Source organism: Theropithecus gelada, chromosome 7a (genome assembly GCF_003255815.1).
Source record: "Theropithecus gelada isolate Dixy chromosome 7a, Tgel_1.0, whole genome shotgun sequence".
Lineage (NCBI taxonomy): Eukaryota > Metazoa > Chordata > Mammalia > Primates > Cercopithecidae > Theropithecus > Theropithecus gelada.
Window position 1 is genome coordinate 19194286 of NC_037674.1, and position 14840 is coordinate 19209125.

A 14840-nucleotide genomic window follows, 5' to 3' on the forward strand; every position below is an offset into this window, starting at 1 on the left:
CGGCCCCTGAGTCTGCTGTATGGACACTCAAATGGCAGTTACAGACATTTCACCAAAAGAATTTGAAGGCCTTACCCTCATTCTGACTCTAGGATAATTTTTAGATTGTATCCCACACAACAGTGACTTGTACCTATGTTCATCTTTATGTATTTACCACCTCATAGTAATTATTTCCATTCATTTTTATCATACGACACTAAACTATTTGATTCCTCCAGTGGGACATTTAAAGGATGTGAAAGGCCTTGGTCTTCTCAAACACATCTGTATTTGCTCATGGAATAAATCCAGATGCAACCTAAAGCCCAGCTAGTACCTGAGCTTGTTTCTGACATCAAAGGGAATTATCAAAATGTGAAACACCTTCTGCCTGACAATTCTGTTATCTTTTACTTCAATAGGCAATTAATACTTGTCAGCCTGGACAATTTATTTCCAGTATCATGCTAAAAATCTCCTTGTTGTGTGATTCTTTTATTTCTTGACATGCACACATACGTGGATAAAAAAGTATGTACACCTAGAAAAATGGACTCCAAGCAAAAATGGAAAACATGTTTCCATAAGCTTAGATTTCCTGGTGTATTACTCCTAAACCTAAGGTAGAAGTAATGCATTGTTCAGTTACATGCCCACTTTTCTAACCCAAGCTAAGGGCTGGAAAAAGAAACTCAGAACAGTCCCAAGTAAATATGGGAAACCATAGTAGTGATAAAACCTAAGATTTCTCAGAAATAGTCTTAAGTGGGAAGCCTCTAATCCTACCTGGACAGTGCTTTCCTATGGGTTTCTCAGCATGAGTCCAAACCTCACAAAGCACCTTCAAAGTCTGGGCTACCCAGTATCACAAGTATAGCAGTAGGTCCAATAGCTGGATACAGGGGCCAAGGAAATAATGAAAAAAACAAATCAGGGACCAGATGCTGAGACTTCCCCTTGTGTTCCACAGTTGGAAGAATATGCAGCTGGACCCTAGGTAGTTTTCCGCTTCTTGGCAGATGGCCGCTCAAATACATCGCGTACCCCAGCTGCCTTTTGTTTGAAGAACTTTGTGTTCTGGGCACTCTCTTGGCCCCAAGCTGAGTCAAAGGAGGTGGTATCTTGATCCACAAGGTGAGTGTATTTGGTGCGACCTGAGCGTCCAAAGTTCTTGACCTGAGGGAAGGACGGATCATAAGTTACACCACCAAACAAACCATGCCTCAGCTATCAATACATTACTTTTCTCTCTGTCATGTTATTAAAGTTCCCCATACCTGCATGACTTTAGGAAGAATGGTTTTATTGAAATGATCCTCCAGGGTAGGAGCGCTGAAATCTCTCTTGTATACTTCTTCATCCTCATCCTGTATAAAAAAAAATCTTATCAATCTTGTGGCTTTATTTCCTATATATTCAAACCACAAATTTATTAAACTCTACAATGAGGGATACAAAGAAAGCAGAGGGTATTGAGCCTTTCTTCAAGAGCTTACATCTAACTGAAGAGACGATATTTTTTTTTTTTTTTTTTTCTAAGACAGATTCTCGGCCTGTTGCCCAGGCTGGAGTGCACTGGTGCAGTCTTGGCTTACTGCAACCTCCGCCTCCTGGGTTCAAGCAATTCTCCTGCCTTGGCCTCCTGAGTAGCTGAGACTACAGGTCCATGCCACCACACCCAGCTAATTTTTTGTATTTTTAGTAGAGACGGGGTTTCACCGTGTTAGCCCAGATGGTCTGGATATCCTGACCTTGTGATCTGCCCGACTTGGCCTCTCAAAGTGCTGGGATTACAGGCATGAGCCACCACGCCCAGCCAAGATGATATTCTTTTTCCTTTGTTGTATTGTCTTTCTCTCTCTCTTTTTTTTTTTTTTCCCTGAGGCAGGGTCTCATTCTGATGTCCAGGCTAGAGTGCAGTGGTGTCATCACTGCTCACTGCAGCCTTGACCTCCCAGCATCAAGCGATGCTCTCACCTTAGCCTCCTGAGTAGCTGGGACTACAGGCACATGCAACTATGCCTCATTTTCTCCTTGAGTGTGGATGTGTCTTGTCTGCACTCAGTGTGTTAGTTTACTCATGTGACTTCAACTCTGCATAGGCCTCTCAAATTTCCAATCCTGGATTTTCTACTGGCTTTCATATATCATAAGTTGGATATTTTATTGGGACTTGAAACTCATGTCTAAAGTGAAAACCATTTATTAATACCTAACCTTTCCACATCAACCTCCTCTCTTTAACTTTTCTGTTAGTAGGACCAGCATACTCTTCGATTACCTAGATTCAAAACTGAGTAAGTGTGCATTCGATCAGTTGCCACATTTTACAAACTCTTGTCACCTGGGTTATTAGTTTTCCCTACTATCAGTCTTACATACTGTCATTGCACTGATGTTTCTAAACTGTAACTCATAATCTTTGCCTGGCCCAAAAAACTTCAGTGGTTCTCTATTAAATGAATGCAACTCCTAGGCTGGGCGCAGTGGCTCATGCCTGTAATCCCAGCGCTTTGGGAGGCCAAGGCAGGTGGATCACGAGGTCACGAGTTCAAGACCAGCCTGACCAACATGGTGAAACTCTGTCTCTACTAAAAATACAAAAAATTAGACCTGGTGGCGCACACCTGTAATCCCAGCTACACAGGAGGCTGGGGCAGGAGAATCGCTTGAACCCAGGAGGTGGAGGTTGCAGTGAGCTCACATCGCACCACTGCACTAAAGCCTGGGCGACAGAGTGAGATTTCATCTCAAAAATAAATAAATAAATGAATACAACTCCTCTGTGTAGTAATCAAGGCCAAATATTATACAGCCTTAACCCACCTTCTCAGTTCTCTTTGCCACTTCCCTTCACAGCTGATGCTTTCTGCCTCCACTCCTGCTGGTCTCCACCTGGAATGTCTTCCCAGCACTGAATGGCAAAAAGTCTATACATCTTGGCCGGGCACAGTAGCTTACGCCTGTAATCCCAGCACTTTGGGACACTGAGGTGGGCAGATCACCTAAGGTCAGGAGTTCAAGACCAGCCTGGCCAACATGGAGAAACCCCGTCTCTACTAAAAATACAAAAACTAGCGGGGTGTGGTAGTACACGCCTGTATTCCCAGCTACTTGGGGCACTGAGGCAGGAGAATTGCTTGAACCCGGGAGGTGGAGGTTGCAGTGAGCTGAAATCACGCCACTGCACTCAAGCCTAGGTGACAAAAAACCAAAAACCAAAAAAAACTATACATTTTAAATGCTTAAATGTTACAACCTTTATGTCAACCCTTTCAATCTTCTACCAAATATAATCTCTCTCGTCAGAACTCCTACAGTACTTTACTCTTACTTATGTTACAGTGATTATGTATTCTCGCTAACAGTGCTAAACAGTTACCTCTGCATAGTATATGCACTAAAGGTTACCTACTCAATGAAATAAACAACATTAGTAAGGCTGGATCCAGTTGCTCTTGCCTGTAATCCCAGCACTTTGGGAGGCCAAGGTGGGAGGATAGTTTGAGCCCAGGAGTTTGAAACCAGCCTGGGCTACATAGCAAAACCCCATCTCTACAAAATAAAAAAAAATAATTAGGTGTGGTGGCACACACCTGTAGTCCCAACTACTCAGGAGGCTGAGGCAGGAGGATTGCTTGAGCCCAGGAGAATGAGGCAGTAGTGAGCCATGACTGCACCACTGCACTCTAGCCTGATAGTAATATCACAATGCTGTGATACAGATTTATAAACCCATATGCTGAAGGAATTAAAAATACCACTATCTTGTTTAAGAAAGACTTTAAAAAGAAATTTTTTTTGAGACAAAGTCTTGGTCAGCCACCCAGGCTGCAGTGCAGTGGCACGATCACAGATGACTGCAGCCTCAACCTCCCGGGCTGAAGCAATCCTTCCACCTCAGCCCCTCGATAGGTGGCACTATAGGCATGCACCACCACGCCTGGCTAATTTTTGTATTTTTTGTAGAGATGGGGTTTTGCCACATTGCCCAGGCTGAACTCCTGGGCTCAAGTGATCTGCCGGCCTTGGCCTCTCAAAATGTTAAGATTACAGGCATTAGCCAATGTACCCGGCCCACCAAAGGACTTTCACATACACTTTTCTCATGTATCTTAACTAGCAATGAACTGCTTCTCTAAGAAGCTTGATTATTAAAGCTGTGAATTGCTTAAGCAAAGAAACTTTATGACCGAAGCAGTACAAGAATTCATAATCTCCACTGAATAGAAAGCCACATCTGCTGGAAAACTACGTAAGCAGACAGTTCCTGCTAATCAGATAGACCTGAAACTAATTTTGGAGGGTGGTAGGGAAGCTACCACTGAAGTTTTAACAGCATCTGCAGTGAAAGGCAGGAATTCAGTTGCAGTGGGGATATTTAGAATTTGCCACACAGCACTTGAAAAAGCTAGTCTAGTTTTTGGTACAAACTGCTTTAACACTAGGAAATTATAATAAACCATACAGGATTAACAGATTGCTATTTTGATCTTAGTCTTTATATGAAAAACAAAGATGGTGGCCCTCCACCTAATGGTTACAGAATAAACCATTCTTTTGTTTAGTTACTCTTGGGTACTGTCAGTTCAGAATGAAGTGAACTTTCTATCACACAAAAGTGAATTAATGTAAAGCTATTTGCAGAGTTTGGTTTTCACAAAGTGGAGGACCTAATTTGTCCCCTATCTATACAGATCACTTCTCTATTTCATCAATTTATCTAAGGCTGAGGACAATGGCTCATGCCTGTATTCCTAATACTTTGGGAGGCTGAGGTGGAAGGATTGCTTGAGGTCAGAAGGTTAAGACTAGCCTGGGCAACATAGTGAGACCTGGTCTCTACGAAAAATTTTAAAAAATAGCAAAAAAAAAAAAAAAAAAGTGCCAGGCATGGTTGTGCATGCTTATAGTCCCAGCTACTCTGGAGGCTGAAGCAGGTGTATCCCTTGAGCCCAGGAGGTCAAGGTTGCAGTGAACTATAATCGCACTACCGTACCCCAGCCTGGGTGACAGCAAGACTTCTGTCTCTCAAAAAAAAAAAAAAAAAAAAAAAAAGGCTATTGCATCATTTCCTCTTTTTGAGAGTTGGAGCCAAAAGAGAGAACAGTTGATGCTACTTCTATAATCCAATTGCTGATGCTTTTCTCTGAGTTTATATTGTTCAGAAGGAAAAAACAAATGAGAAAGCTGACCATTGGCAAGTGGAAATAACATTCCAGAACATTCTTGAAGAGAAAAAATAATTCAAAGTTTCTGAGTTATTCCTACTGCCCAATTTTCTGACTCTCTTTTCACTTCTTACCATGAAGAAGGCACCCCGGTGATAATACTTCTGTAAGAACTTATATTTGCCCTTAACGGCTTTGTTGGTAATGACTTTGCCATTTGCCCGAAGTTCAGCTCTCCTCTCTTCCTCAGTCAGGTTTCGCATGCGTTCAATTTCTGCTTTCTCCTTCTCAAGCCTGTCCAGGGAGCAAAACAATTTATTGGTACTGTTACAGCTTTAGAAAGACCAAATTATCAAAAATAACAGTCCCATGTTATTTCAAGTATTAGTCACCTTCTTTAATTCTAGTCATTGCCTATTAGGAATCAAGATCAAGAGCTCAATAAACAAAAGGGTGAGTTAGTCTTCATTATGTTTGCCAGACTAGGTATTGCCAACTTCCAAAAGTTGATTCTAGCTCTTTTGACATTCAGACATACTATTATTGCTGGGTTTTGCAACATTATGAACTCTCTTTCCCTAAAAGGTCTTCTTAGCTTAAAAAAAAAAAAAAATCAGTGAATTTAAAATAACTGTCCAAGGCTTTGCTGGTATTCCTTTATGTAAGTGTATCATAATCATATAGGTGCTTGCATGTCACAAACCAAAGATTACCATCATCAATTAGATTGCAGTAACTTTTTTTTTTTTTTTTTGGTGACGGAGTCTTGCTCTGTTGCCCAGGCTGGAGTGCAGTGGCGCCATCTTTGCTCACTGCAAGCTCCGCCTCCCGGGTTCACGCCATTCTCCTGCCTCAGCCTCCCAAGTAGCTGGGACTACAGGCGCCCGCTACCACACCTGGCTAATCTTTTTGTATTTTTAGTAGAGATAGGGTTTCACTGTGTTCACTAGGATGGTCTTGATCTCCTGACCTCATGATCCGCCCACCTGTGCCTCCCAAAGTGCTGGGATTACAGGCGTGAGCTACTGCGCCCGGCCAGATTGCAGTAACTTTTTAGCCAGTGTTGGGGAGAGAGGGGGTGATATCCCTTTTCTCCAAAAAAATGCATATACACACATAATTTTGTGTACAATTTTATTTTATTTTTTGTTTTTTTGAGATGGAATCTCATTCTGTTGCCCAGGCTGGAATGCAGTGGCACAATCGCGGCTCACTGCAACCTCTGCCTCCCAGGTTCAGGCGATTCTCCTGCTTCAGCCTCCTGAGTAGCTGGGATTTACAGGCGTGTACCACCATGCCTGGCTAATTTTTGTATTTTTAGTACAGACGGGGTTTCACCATATTGGACAGGCTGGTGTCAAACTCCTGACCTTGTGATCTGCCCACCTCGGCCTCCTAAATTGTTGGGATTATAGGCATGAGCCACCATGCCCAGCCTTGTGTACAATTTTAAAGGGCACTTGGACTCCTACTCCTTCAGGTCCAGGATAAAAACCTTAGAAACTACAGGCTGAGGGCCAGGCGTGGTGGCTCATGCCTGTATTCCCAGCACGTTGGGAGGCCGAGGTGGGTGGATCACCTGAGGTCAGGAGTTCAAGGCCAGCCTGGCCAACATGGTGAAACCATGCCTCTATTAAAAATACAAAAATTGGCCGGGCGCGGTGGCTCAAGCCTGTAATCCCAGCACTTTGGGAGGCCGAGACGGGCGGATCGCGAGGTCAAGAGATCGAGACCATCCTGGCTAACATGGTGAAACCCCGTCTCTACTAAAAAATACAAAAAAAACTAGCCGGGCGAGGTGGCGGGCGCCTGTAGTCCCAGCTACTCGGGAGGCTGAGGCAGGAGAATGGCGTGAACCCAGGAGGCGGAGCTTGCAGTGAGCTGAGATCCGGCCACTGCACTCCAGCCCAGGCGACAGAGCGAGACTCCGTCTCAAAAAAAAAAAAAAAAAAAAAAAATTAGCTGTGTGGTGGCATATGCCTGTAGTCCCAGCTACTTGGAAGGCTGAGGCAGAACTGCTTGACCCCCAGGGGGTGGAGGCCAAGATTGCGCCACTGCACTCTAGCTTGGGCGACAGAGTGAGACTCCGTCTCAAAAAAAAAAAAAGAAAAAAGAAACTACAGGCTGAGGATGGAGTTATCTATTTATTGTGTGTAGCTCATATTGAGGCAAGTTTTCTTTTTTTCTTTTTTCCAGATAAGAGTGTCACTCTGTCATCCAGGCTGGAGTGCAGTGGCGCTATCTCAGCTCACTGCAACCTCTGCCTCCTGGGTTCAAGCGATTCTCTTGCCTCCACCTTCCAAGTAGCTGGGAATAACATGCAAACACCACCACACCCGGCTAATTTTTGTATTTTAGTAGAGAGAGGTTTTCACCATGTTGACCAGGCTGGTCTCGAACTCCCAGCCTAAAGTGATTCGCCTGCCTCAGCCTCCCAAAGTGCTCGGATTATGGCGTGAGCCACCACGCCCAGCCTAGAGTTATCTATTGATGGTTTCCTTTGTAATCCGGGATTACCCTCTTATACCTAATAATTTATAGGAATGAGTGATGCAGCTCAGAAATGATTCTGCTTGGGCCGGGCGTGGTGGCTCACGCCGTAATCCGAGCACTTTGAGAGGCCGAGACAGGTGGATAACCTGAGGTCATGAGTTCGAGACCAGCCTGACCAACATGGTGAAACCCTGTCTCTACTAAAAATACAAAAATTAGCCAGGTGTGGTGGCACATGCCTGTAATCCCAGCTACTTGGGAGGCTGAGGCAGGAGAATCACTTGAACCCAGGAGGCGGAGGCCACAGTGAGCTGAGATTGTGACACTTCACTCCAGCCTGAGTGAAAAGCAAAACTCCATCTCAAAAAAAAAAAAAAAAAGATTCTGCTCTAACATAGTGTAGATTATTTAAGTGCCACAAATGCTTCCCCTCACAGTATGCATGCCCCTTTTCAAAAAGTATGACTTTGCTGCTTCTCCTATCCAGAGGTGGAGTCTGTTTCTCCACCTGCTTAAAGCTAGGTTGGCCTTGTGACTTGCTTTGACCAATATGTGGCAGGATTGATATATGAGTTCTGGAACCTAAGTGTCAGAAGACCTTGCCCTCTTAGAATGGTACCCTGAGACTACTATGTAAGGAAGCCAGTCTAACCCAATGAAGGATAAGTGAGGCATCCTAACTGATAGCCACCACCTACTACTAGACATGTGAGTGAAGCCCTTTTAAGTTTCTAGCCCAGTCAACTGTCTAGCTGGATACAACGACATAAGTGAGCCCACGTGAAATCAGTAGAGGAACTGTTCAGCCAACCTCCAAAATTGTGAAAAGTAATTGTTTTTTCAAGTCACTTAATTGTGGGTTGGGTTGTACACAGTAAGAGATAACTGCTAACAGTTACTAATTTTTGTGTCTACTAGGAAACTAAAGGGAGCACTGGCTGGCACTCTATTATGAACACACATCGACAAAGTGTGTTTCTCTTCCCTGATTTCACTGTAACAAGTGAAACTCACATTCCAATTATAGGAAACTCACCCAGCAGCAAGAACTCTGAAGATGGCCAGAATGGAACTCACAGTAGGTAATGAGTCTCAGAGCTATCCTACTAGAAACCTGTTCCACTAGCAGCATTAACTCTAGGCTCATCTTTTTACTCACGCTTCTCGATCTTCTCTGTCCCTCTTGATTCTTTTTAGCTCCCGAACTTTCCATGCCTCATATTCCTCCTCGTCATTTTCATCATCAGTATTGAGTGCATCCAGTGCAGCCAAGGATCGCTTGTTCTCTTCCAGCTCTTTCTTGGTTTCCTCTTCGACAATCTGGATAGGGAGAACAATTCGGCTTGGACTTCCTTACTCTCCTCAGACAAACCTGATTACACTATTTCTTGTACTCAATCCTTGGAACCACTCCCCAGTACCTTGAGTGTGTACTTGCGCCTCTCCTCTGCCAGGCGTTTTGCTTCCTGCTCCAGCTCCTTCTGTTTCAATGCTTCAGCTTCACGTTCTTGAACTGTCACTCGGTCCTTCCTGCATCACAGAGGTCCTGTTAATTGCCTAAAGTCCTTAGAGTGGAGTGCTTTGTTCCCCTAGACCTAGTCCCATCCAAATGAGACGAAACCAAACTCTTTGGCCCTATTATTTTCAAAGAGCAAAAAACGTTGAGTCATCCCAGGTCTTTTTTTTTTTTTTTTTTTGAGATGGAGTCTCACTCTGTCTCCTGTGCAGTGGTGTGATCTCAGCTCACTGCAACCTCTGCCTCCTGGGTTCAAGCAATTCTTTGCCTCAGCCTCCCGAGTAGCTGGGATTACAGGCGCCTGCCACCACACCTGGTTAATTTCTTTGTATTTTTAGTAGAGATGGGGTTTCACCATCTTGGCCAGGCTGGTCTTGAACTCCTGACCTCGTGATCCACCTGCCTCAGCCTCCCAAAGTGCTGGAATTACAGGCATGAGCCACTGTGCCCGGCCATCATCCCAGGTCTTTGGAGCACTAAAATCATGTTCATCTTTGAGAACTGCCTGGACAGCAAAGAACCTGCTGGCCTGTAAGTAGGAGGATTTCTAGCCATCAAGAAAGGAATAGGAATCTGCTCGTTGAGTTTAATTTTGTGTTTAAAAATATATGGCCTTGGCTGGGCGCGGGGGCTCATGCCTGTAATCCCAGCACTTTGGGAGGCTGAGGAGGGCGGATCACCTGAGGTCGGGAGTTCGAGACCAGCCTGACCAACATGGTGAAACCCCCTCTATACTAAAAATACAAAATTAGCCAGACGTGGTGGCACATGCCTGTAATCCCAGCTACTAGGGAGGCTGAGGCAGGTGAATCGCCTGAAATCGGGAGTTGGAGGTTGTGGTGAGCAGACATGACGCCATTGCACTCCAGCCTGGGCAACAAGAGCAACACTCCGTCTCAGAAAGAAAGAAAGAAAGAAAAAAAGGCCTTGGACAGATATATGCTCTATAACTGAAAAAAGAGATGTGAAAACAAACTCAGGTTCTCTGCTAACACCAAGATACTCCTCAGCAGCTCGTCTGGCAAGGCTACAGCACTAGCAAAAGCACTTTCACTCAGTGCTTAGATTTCAGAATAGCACAACAGAAAACAGACTTTTGTTTCCACGCCTGGAAAGTGGTAATTAAGTAGATTCAGATCTGGCTTGTGAGATACTTACTTTCGAATGAAGACTGGCTTCAGGCGAGGCTCCATCTCATCTTCACTGTCTGTGTACTCTTCATACTCAGACTCTGATTCTGACTCCTCTCCAGAACGTCCCTCATCTTCCACTTCCATGACTTCCATCTCTTCATTTTTTCTCTCCTGTGCTCGCTGACGCATCATGCCACGCCGCCGTTCTATTTCCTGTCAAGTCATATATGTAAGCCAGTCAGTCAAATGGCCTATGGCTTTTTGTTTTAGTCTCATCAAACCCAACAAATTCAAATGTAAAAAAATACAACTTAGTACCATTCTATTTTTAGTCCTATCCCAACAAACAAGGAACATGATCAGAGTCCTGCCAAAAGCAGTGATCTCTTGTTTTTAAGGCTTCAACAAATGAGCACTGGCGTCAACTTTTTCTTATATCCAGAAAAAAACTTCCCATGTTCCTTTATCATACCTCATCATCAATCTCCTCCTCCTCTTCTTCACTGCTATCTTCTCGTTCCATGCGCCAAGCATCTCCTTCTACTTCTGAGTCACTCTCTCCTACCACTTCAGGTTCCACTATTTTCCGATGTCGAGCCAATCTGAAAAACAGTATCTCCAAATGTAACACCAATGTCATAAAAATGAAGTAGCATCAACCGCATTTCCACAGCCACACAGTACATTATGTTTGCCTTCATTAATACTGAAGTCTTTTTTTTTGAGGCAGGGTCTTGCTCTGTCACCCAGGCTGCAGTGCAGTGGCGCGATCTTGGCTCACTGCAACCTCTGCCTCCCAGGCTCAAGTGATCCTCCCACCTCAGCCTCCTGAGTAGCTGGGACTATAGGCATGCCAGCACACATGACTAATTTTCGTATTTTTTGTAGAGACGGGGTTTTACCATGTTGCCCAGGCTGGTCTTCAAATCCTGGACTTAGGCAATCTGCCCGCCTTAGCCTCTCAAAGTGCTGGGATTACAGATGTGAGCCACCATGTCCATCCAATATTAAAGTATTGAGGTGGGGGAAACTGAGGTGCAGATTAAAGAAACTAGACTAGGATGTCAGAGCAAATAGTCAAGTTTGGCCTGAAATACTAAACGTATGTTGAGGCATCCTAAGGCACCACAGCAAGCCAGCAAACTCATAGGGATGCATTGGGATTTTTTTTGAGACAGAATCTCACTCTGTTACCCAGGCTGGAGAGCAATGGCGTGATCTCGGCTCACCACAACCTCCCCCTCCCAGGTTCAAGCGATTCTTCCTGCCTCAGCCTCTTGAGTAGCTGGGACTACAGGCGTGCACCACCACACCCAGCCAATTTTTGTATTTTTACTAGAGAGGGGGGGGTTTCGTCATGTTGACCAGGCTAGTCTTGAACTCCTGACCTCAGGTGATCGCCTGCCTTGGCCTCCCAAAGTGCTGGGATTACAGGCGTGAGCCACCGAGCGTGGCCTGAATTGGGATATTTTCAATAGCTCAAGGTAATTCAGTTTCAACATTAAGTCATATTACATTCCTTTTGAGAATATCGTATCTTCGTGAAATTGGGTTTTGGTGGCTGCTGTGGTAAAAAGTAAGTATAGTGTGAATATCAATATAAAACAAGACATGAAAAAGTGACAGTGCTGATTCCAAGGTCTGCAAGGCTGTCAGTGTCCAATAGGCACACAAATTCCACTAGTAACTGTGGTTATGTGAGAATGAATAAAAGTGTTTTTTTCCCCATGGGCACTGTAATTTTCTTTTTTTCTTTTTCTTTTTTTTGAGACGGAGTCTCACTCTGTCACTCAGGCTGGAGTGCAGTGGCATGATCTCGGCTCACTGCAACCTCCGCCTGCCAAGTTCAAGCAATTCTCTGCCTCAGTCTCCCAAAAGTAGCTGGGATTACAGGTGCCCACCGCCATGCCTGGCTAATTTTTTTGTATTTTTAGTTGAGATGGGGTTTCACCAAGTTGGCCAGGCTGGTCTTGAACTCCTGACCTCGTGATCCACCTGCCTCGGCCTCCCAAAGTGCTACGGTTACAGGTGTGAGCCACTGCGCCCGGCCATGGGCACTGTAATTTTCAAGTGGCAAAGTTATTAGGACATAAATACTTATTAGGTTACTTGGCTCTAACTACTTACTAACTAAAATAAACAGAACTGTTTTGACCCAGGAGCTCTGTGAAAAAACCCCTGGGACAATTATGAACGGTGAAAGTTCAGGACCCCTGGTCTGCTCTATTAAGGTAATGTCTCAATCAGTATATAACATACAAAATCCCTCACTGGGAGACTTTCTACAATGAGACCTTTATGAGGTCTTTTCTCCTGCTTCAGTGTCATTTCCCCTTATTAGCATTTAGAATAAGCAGATGTATAAAATCAATTTACCAAAGTTTATAAAACATCTTTGTGCTAAAAAGACTCCCCTCAACAGCCAACGAATGGTCTGTGTTTTCTATTCCCGTAAGGAGTTGAGTAGGTCCTTTAGGCCAGAAGTAATCTGCTGTTTTCTGAAGCTGCCACTTTGTAACTTTGGTCATGTAACTTTCTTAGCCCCTTTGTGCTCTGTTTCCTCCTTTTGTGAAATGGGGATAATAGCACCTATTTCATAAAGCTATTGTATGGATTACAAGAATTAGCAAATGTCAGCTACTTGGCAGTACTATTCAAGTATTAGCTATTATTATTAAGCTGTAGAGGTTCATGTTCAAGTAAAACACAATCACAGACATTACCTCTCTTCCACATCTTCACTAATACGGTTCTGTAAACGCCGTAGCCGGGGGTCACTAGATGAATCCTCCTCCTGTTCCTCAGGCTCTGCTTCTTGTTCTTTGGCTTTCTTAATGAACTGAAATTCTTCATCTTCCTCATCTGAGGACTCCATAGGGGCATAGTCTGGCCTCTTTCCGGACACATAACGCTTTACCTTCACTTTTTCCATTGAAATCTCACCTGGGTGAGAAAAATAACTTATGTTTCAGTAGCCTGTTTCTCAATGTGCTTCATCCCATCATGGCCTTTGCAAATAGAGCCCTTTATTCATAGTAGACAAGAGTCTAAGCAGGAGAAGAAAGAGCCACTACCCAACCATCTATTCATCTAATAGTGTTTTCCTACAAAGGCCAAGTCATGAGACTGCCTCCTTGTGAAAGCCAACACTGATGATAATGAGGCTTACCTTGAGTACAATGAAGTGGAGGAAGGTAGGCAGTGAAACAGTAGAAAAAAGTCCCCCGCAAAAAGGCAGACTGCATCCATCACAAATTCATGGCATCCCACCTCAACTATACCCTTAAACAAATTATTTGTAACAGTGCCCACCACATAGTAAGGATGATTTCTGCAGGAACATAAAACTAAAATGCTGCTCAGGCATTCTTGTAGTTCCCTCTGGGATTTCCACGGCAGCCTTTATAACATATTACCACATGACTCAATATTCTAATCTTACTTATTTCTACCTTCTTTTCCTTTACCTTATGTGTTATCAAACCTGCAAGAGTAGGTAATCTGTTATAAATACAATTCTTTTTTTTTTTTTTTTTGAGACGGAGTCTCGCTCTGTCGTCTAGGCTGGAGTGCAGTGGTATGATCTCGGCTCACTGCAACCTCCGCCTCCTGGGTTCAAGTAATTCTCCTGCCTCAGCCTCCTGAGTAGCTTGGACTAAAGGCATGCACTACCATGCCCAGCTAATTATTTGTATTTTTAGTAGAGACGGAGTTTCATCGTGTTAGCCAGGATGGTTTCCATCTCCTGACCTCAAGATCCGCCCACCTCGGCCTCCCAAAGTGCTGGGATTACAGGCGTGAGCCATAGCACCCAGCCTACAAATATAAACAATTCTAGTGAACAAAGAGAGACAGTGAAAACTAACCAACTTATTTTATGAGTATAACCTTGATAACCAAATTGGACAGTTCAAAGGAAAACTTTAGGTGGATTTCACTTACAAACACAAATACAAAAATATTAAATAACATAAGAGCAAATTTATCCCAGCGATATAAAAACTACCAAAAAAAAAAACCCGACACAAAAAACCCCTAAGCCAACACAACTTATTAGAATTTAGCTCAAGACTACAAGAATAGTTTAACCTTAGAAAATTAATGAGGGGGCCAGGTGCGGTGGCTCATGCTTGTAATCCCAGCATTTTGGAAGGCTGAGGCAGGAGGACTGCTTAAACCCAGGAGTTTGAGACCAGCCTGGGCAACAAAGTTAGACCTTGTCTTTACTAAAAATAAAAAAATTAGCTGGGGCCGGGCGCGGTGGCTCAAGCCTGTAATCCCAGCACTTTGGGAGGCCGAGATGGGCGGATCACGAGGTCAGGAGATCAAGACCATCCGGGCTAACATGGTGAAACCCCGTCTCTACTAAAAATACAAAAAATTAGCCAGGCGTGGTGGCGGGCGCCTGTACTCCCAGCTACTCGGGAGGCTGAGGCAGGAGAATGGCGTGAACCCGGGAGGCGGAGCTTGCAGTGAGCTGAGATCCGGCCACTGTACTCCAGCCTGGGTGACAGAGCGAGACTCCGTCTCAAAAAAAAAAAAAAA

The 14840-nt window shown here is 44.2% G+C and overlaps 1 protein-coding gene across 1 annotated transcript in view; it reads right to left on the reverse strand.

The window, feature by feature from the left end:
* Nucleotides 1-418: 418 nt before the first annotated feature.
* MFAP1 (microfibril associated protein 1) overlaps nucleotides 419-14840 on the reverse strand; it is a 20718-nt gene continuing 6296 nt past the window's right edge. The window contains exons 2-9 of the mRNA XM_025389658.1: nucleotides 13019-13238; nucleotides 10768-10897; nucleotides 10321-10508; nucleotides 9068-9176; nucleotides 8806-8966; nucleotides 5288-5447; nucleotides 1260-1349; nucleotides 419-1158 (exon numbers count right to left, since the gene is read on the reverse strand). Coding sequence (XP_025245443.1) covers nucleotides 976-1158; nucleotides 1260-1349; nucleotides 5288-5447; nucleotides 8806-8966; nucleotides 9068-9176; nucleotides 10321-10508; nucleotides 10768-10897; nucleotides 13019-13238 — 1241 coding nt within the window. The 3' untranslated portion in view covers nucleotides 419-975. The remainder of the gene's footprint in view (nucleotides 1159-1259; nucleotides 1350-5287; nucleotides 5448-8805; nucleotides 8967-9067; nucleotides 9177-10320; nucleotides 10509-10767; nucleotides 10898-13018; nucleotides 13239-14840) is intronic.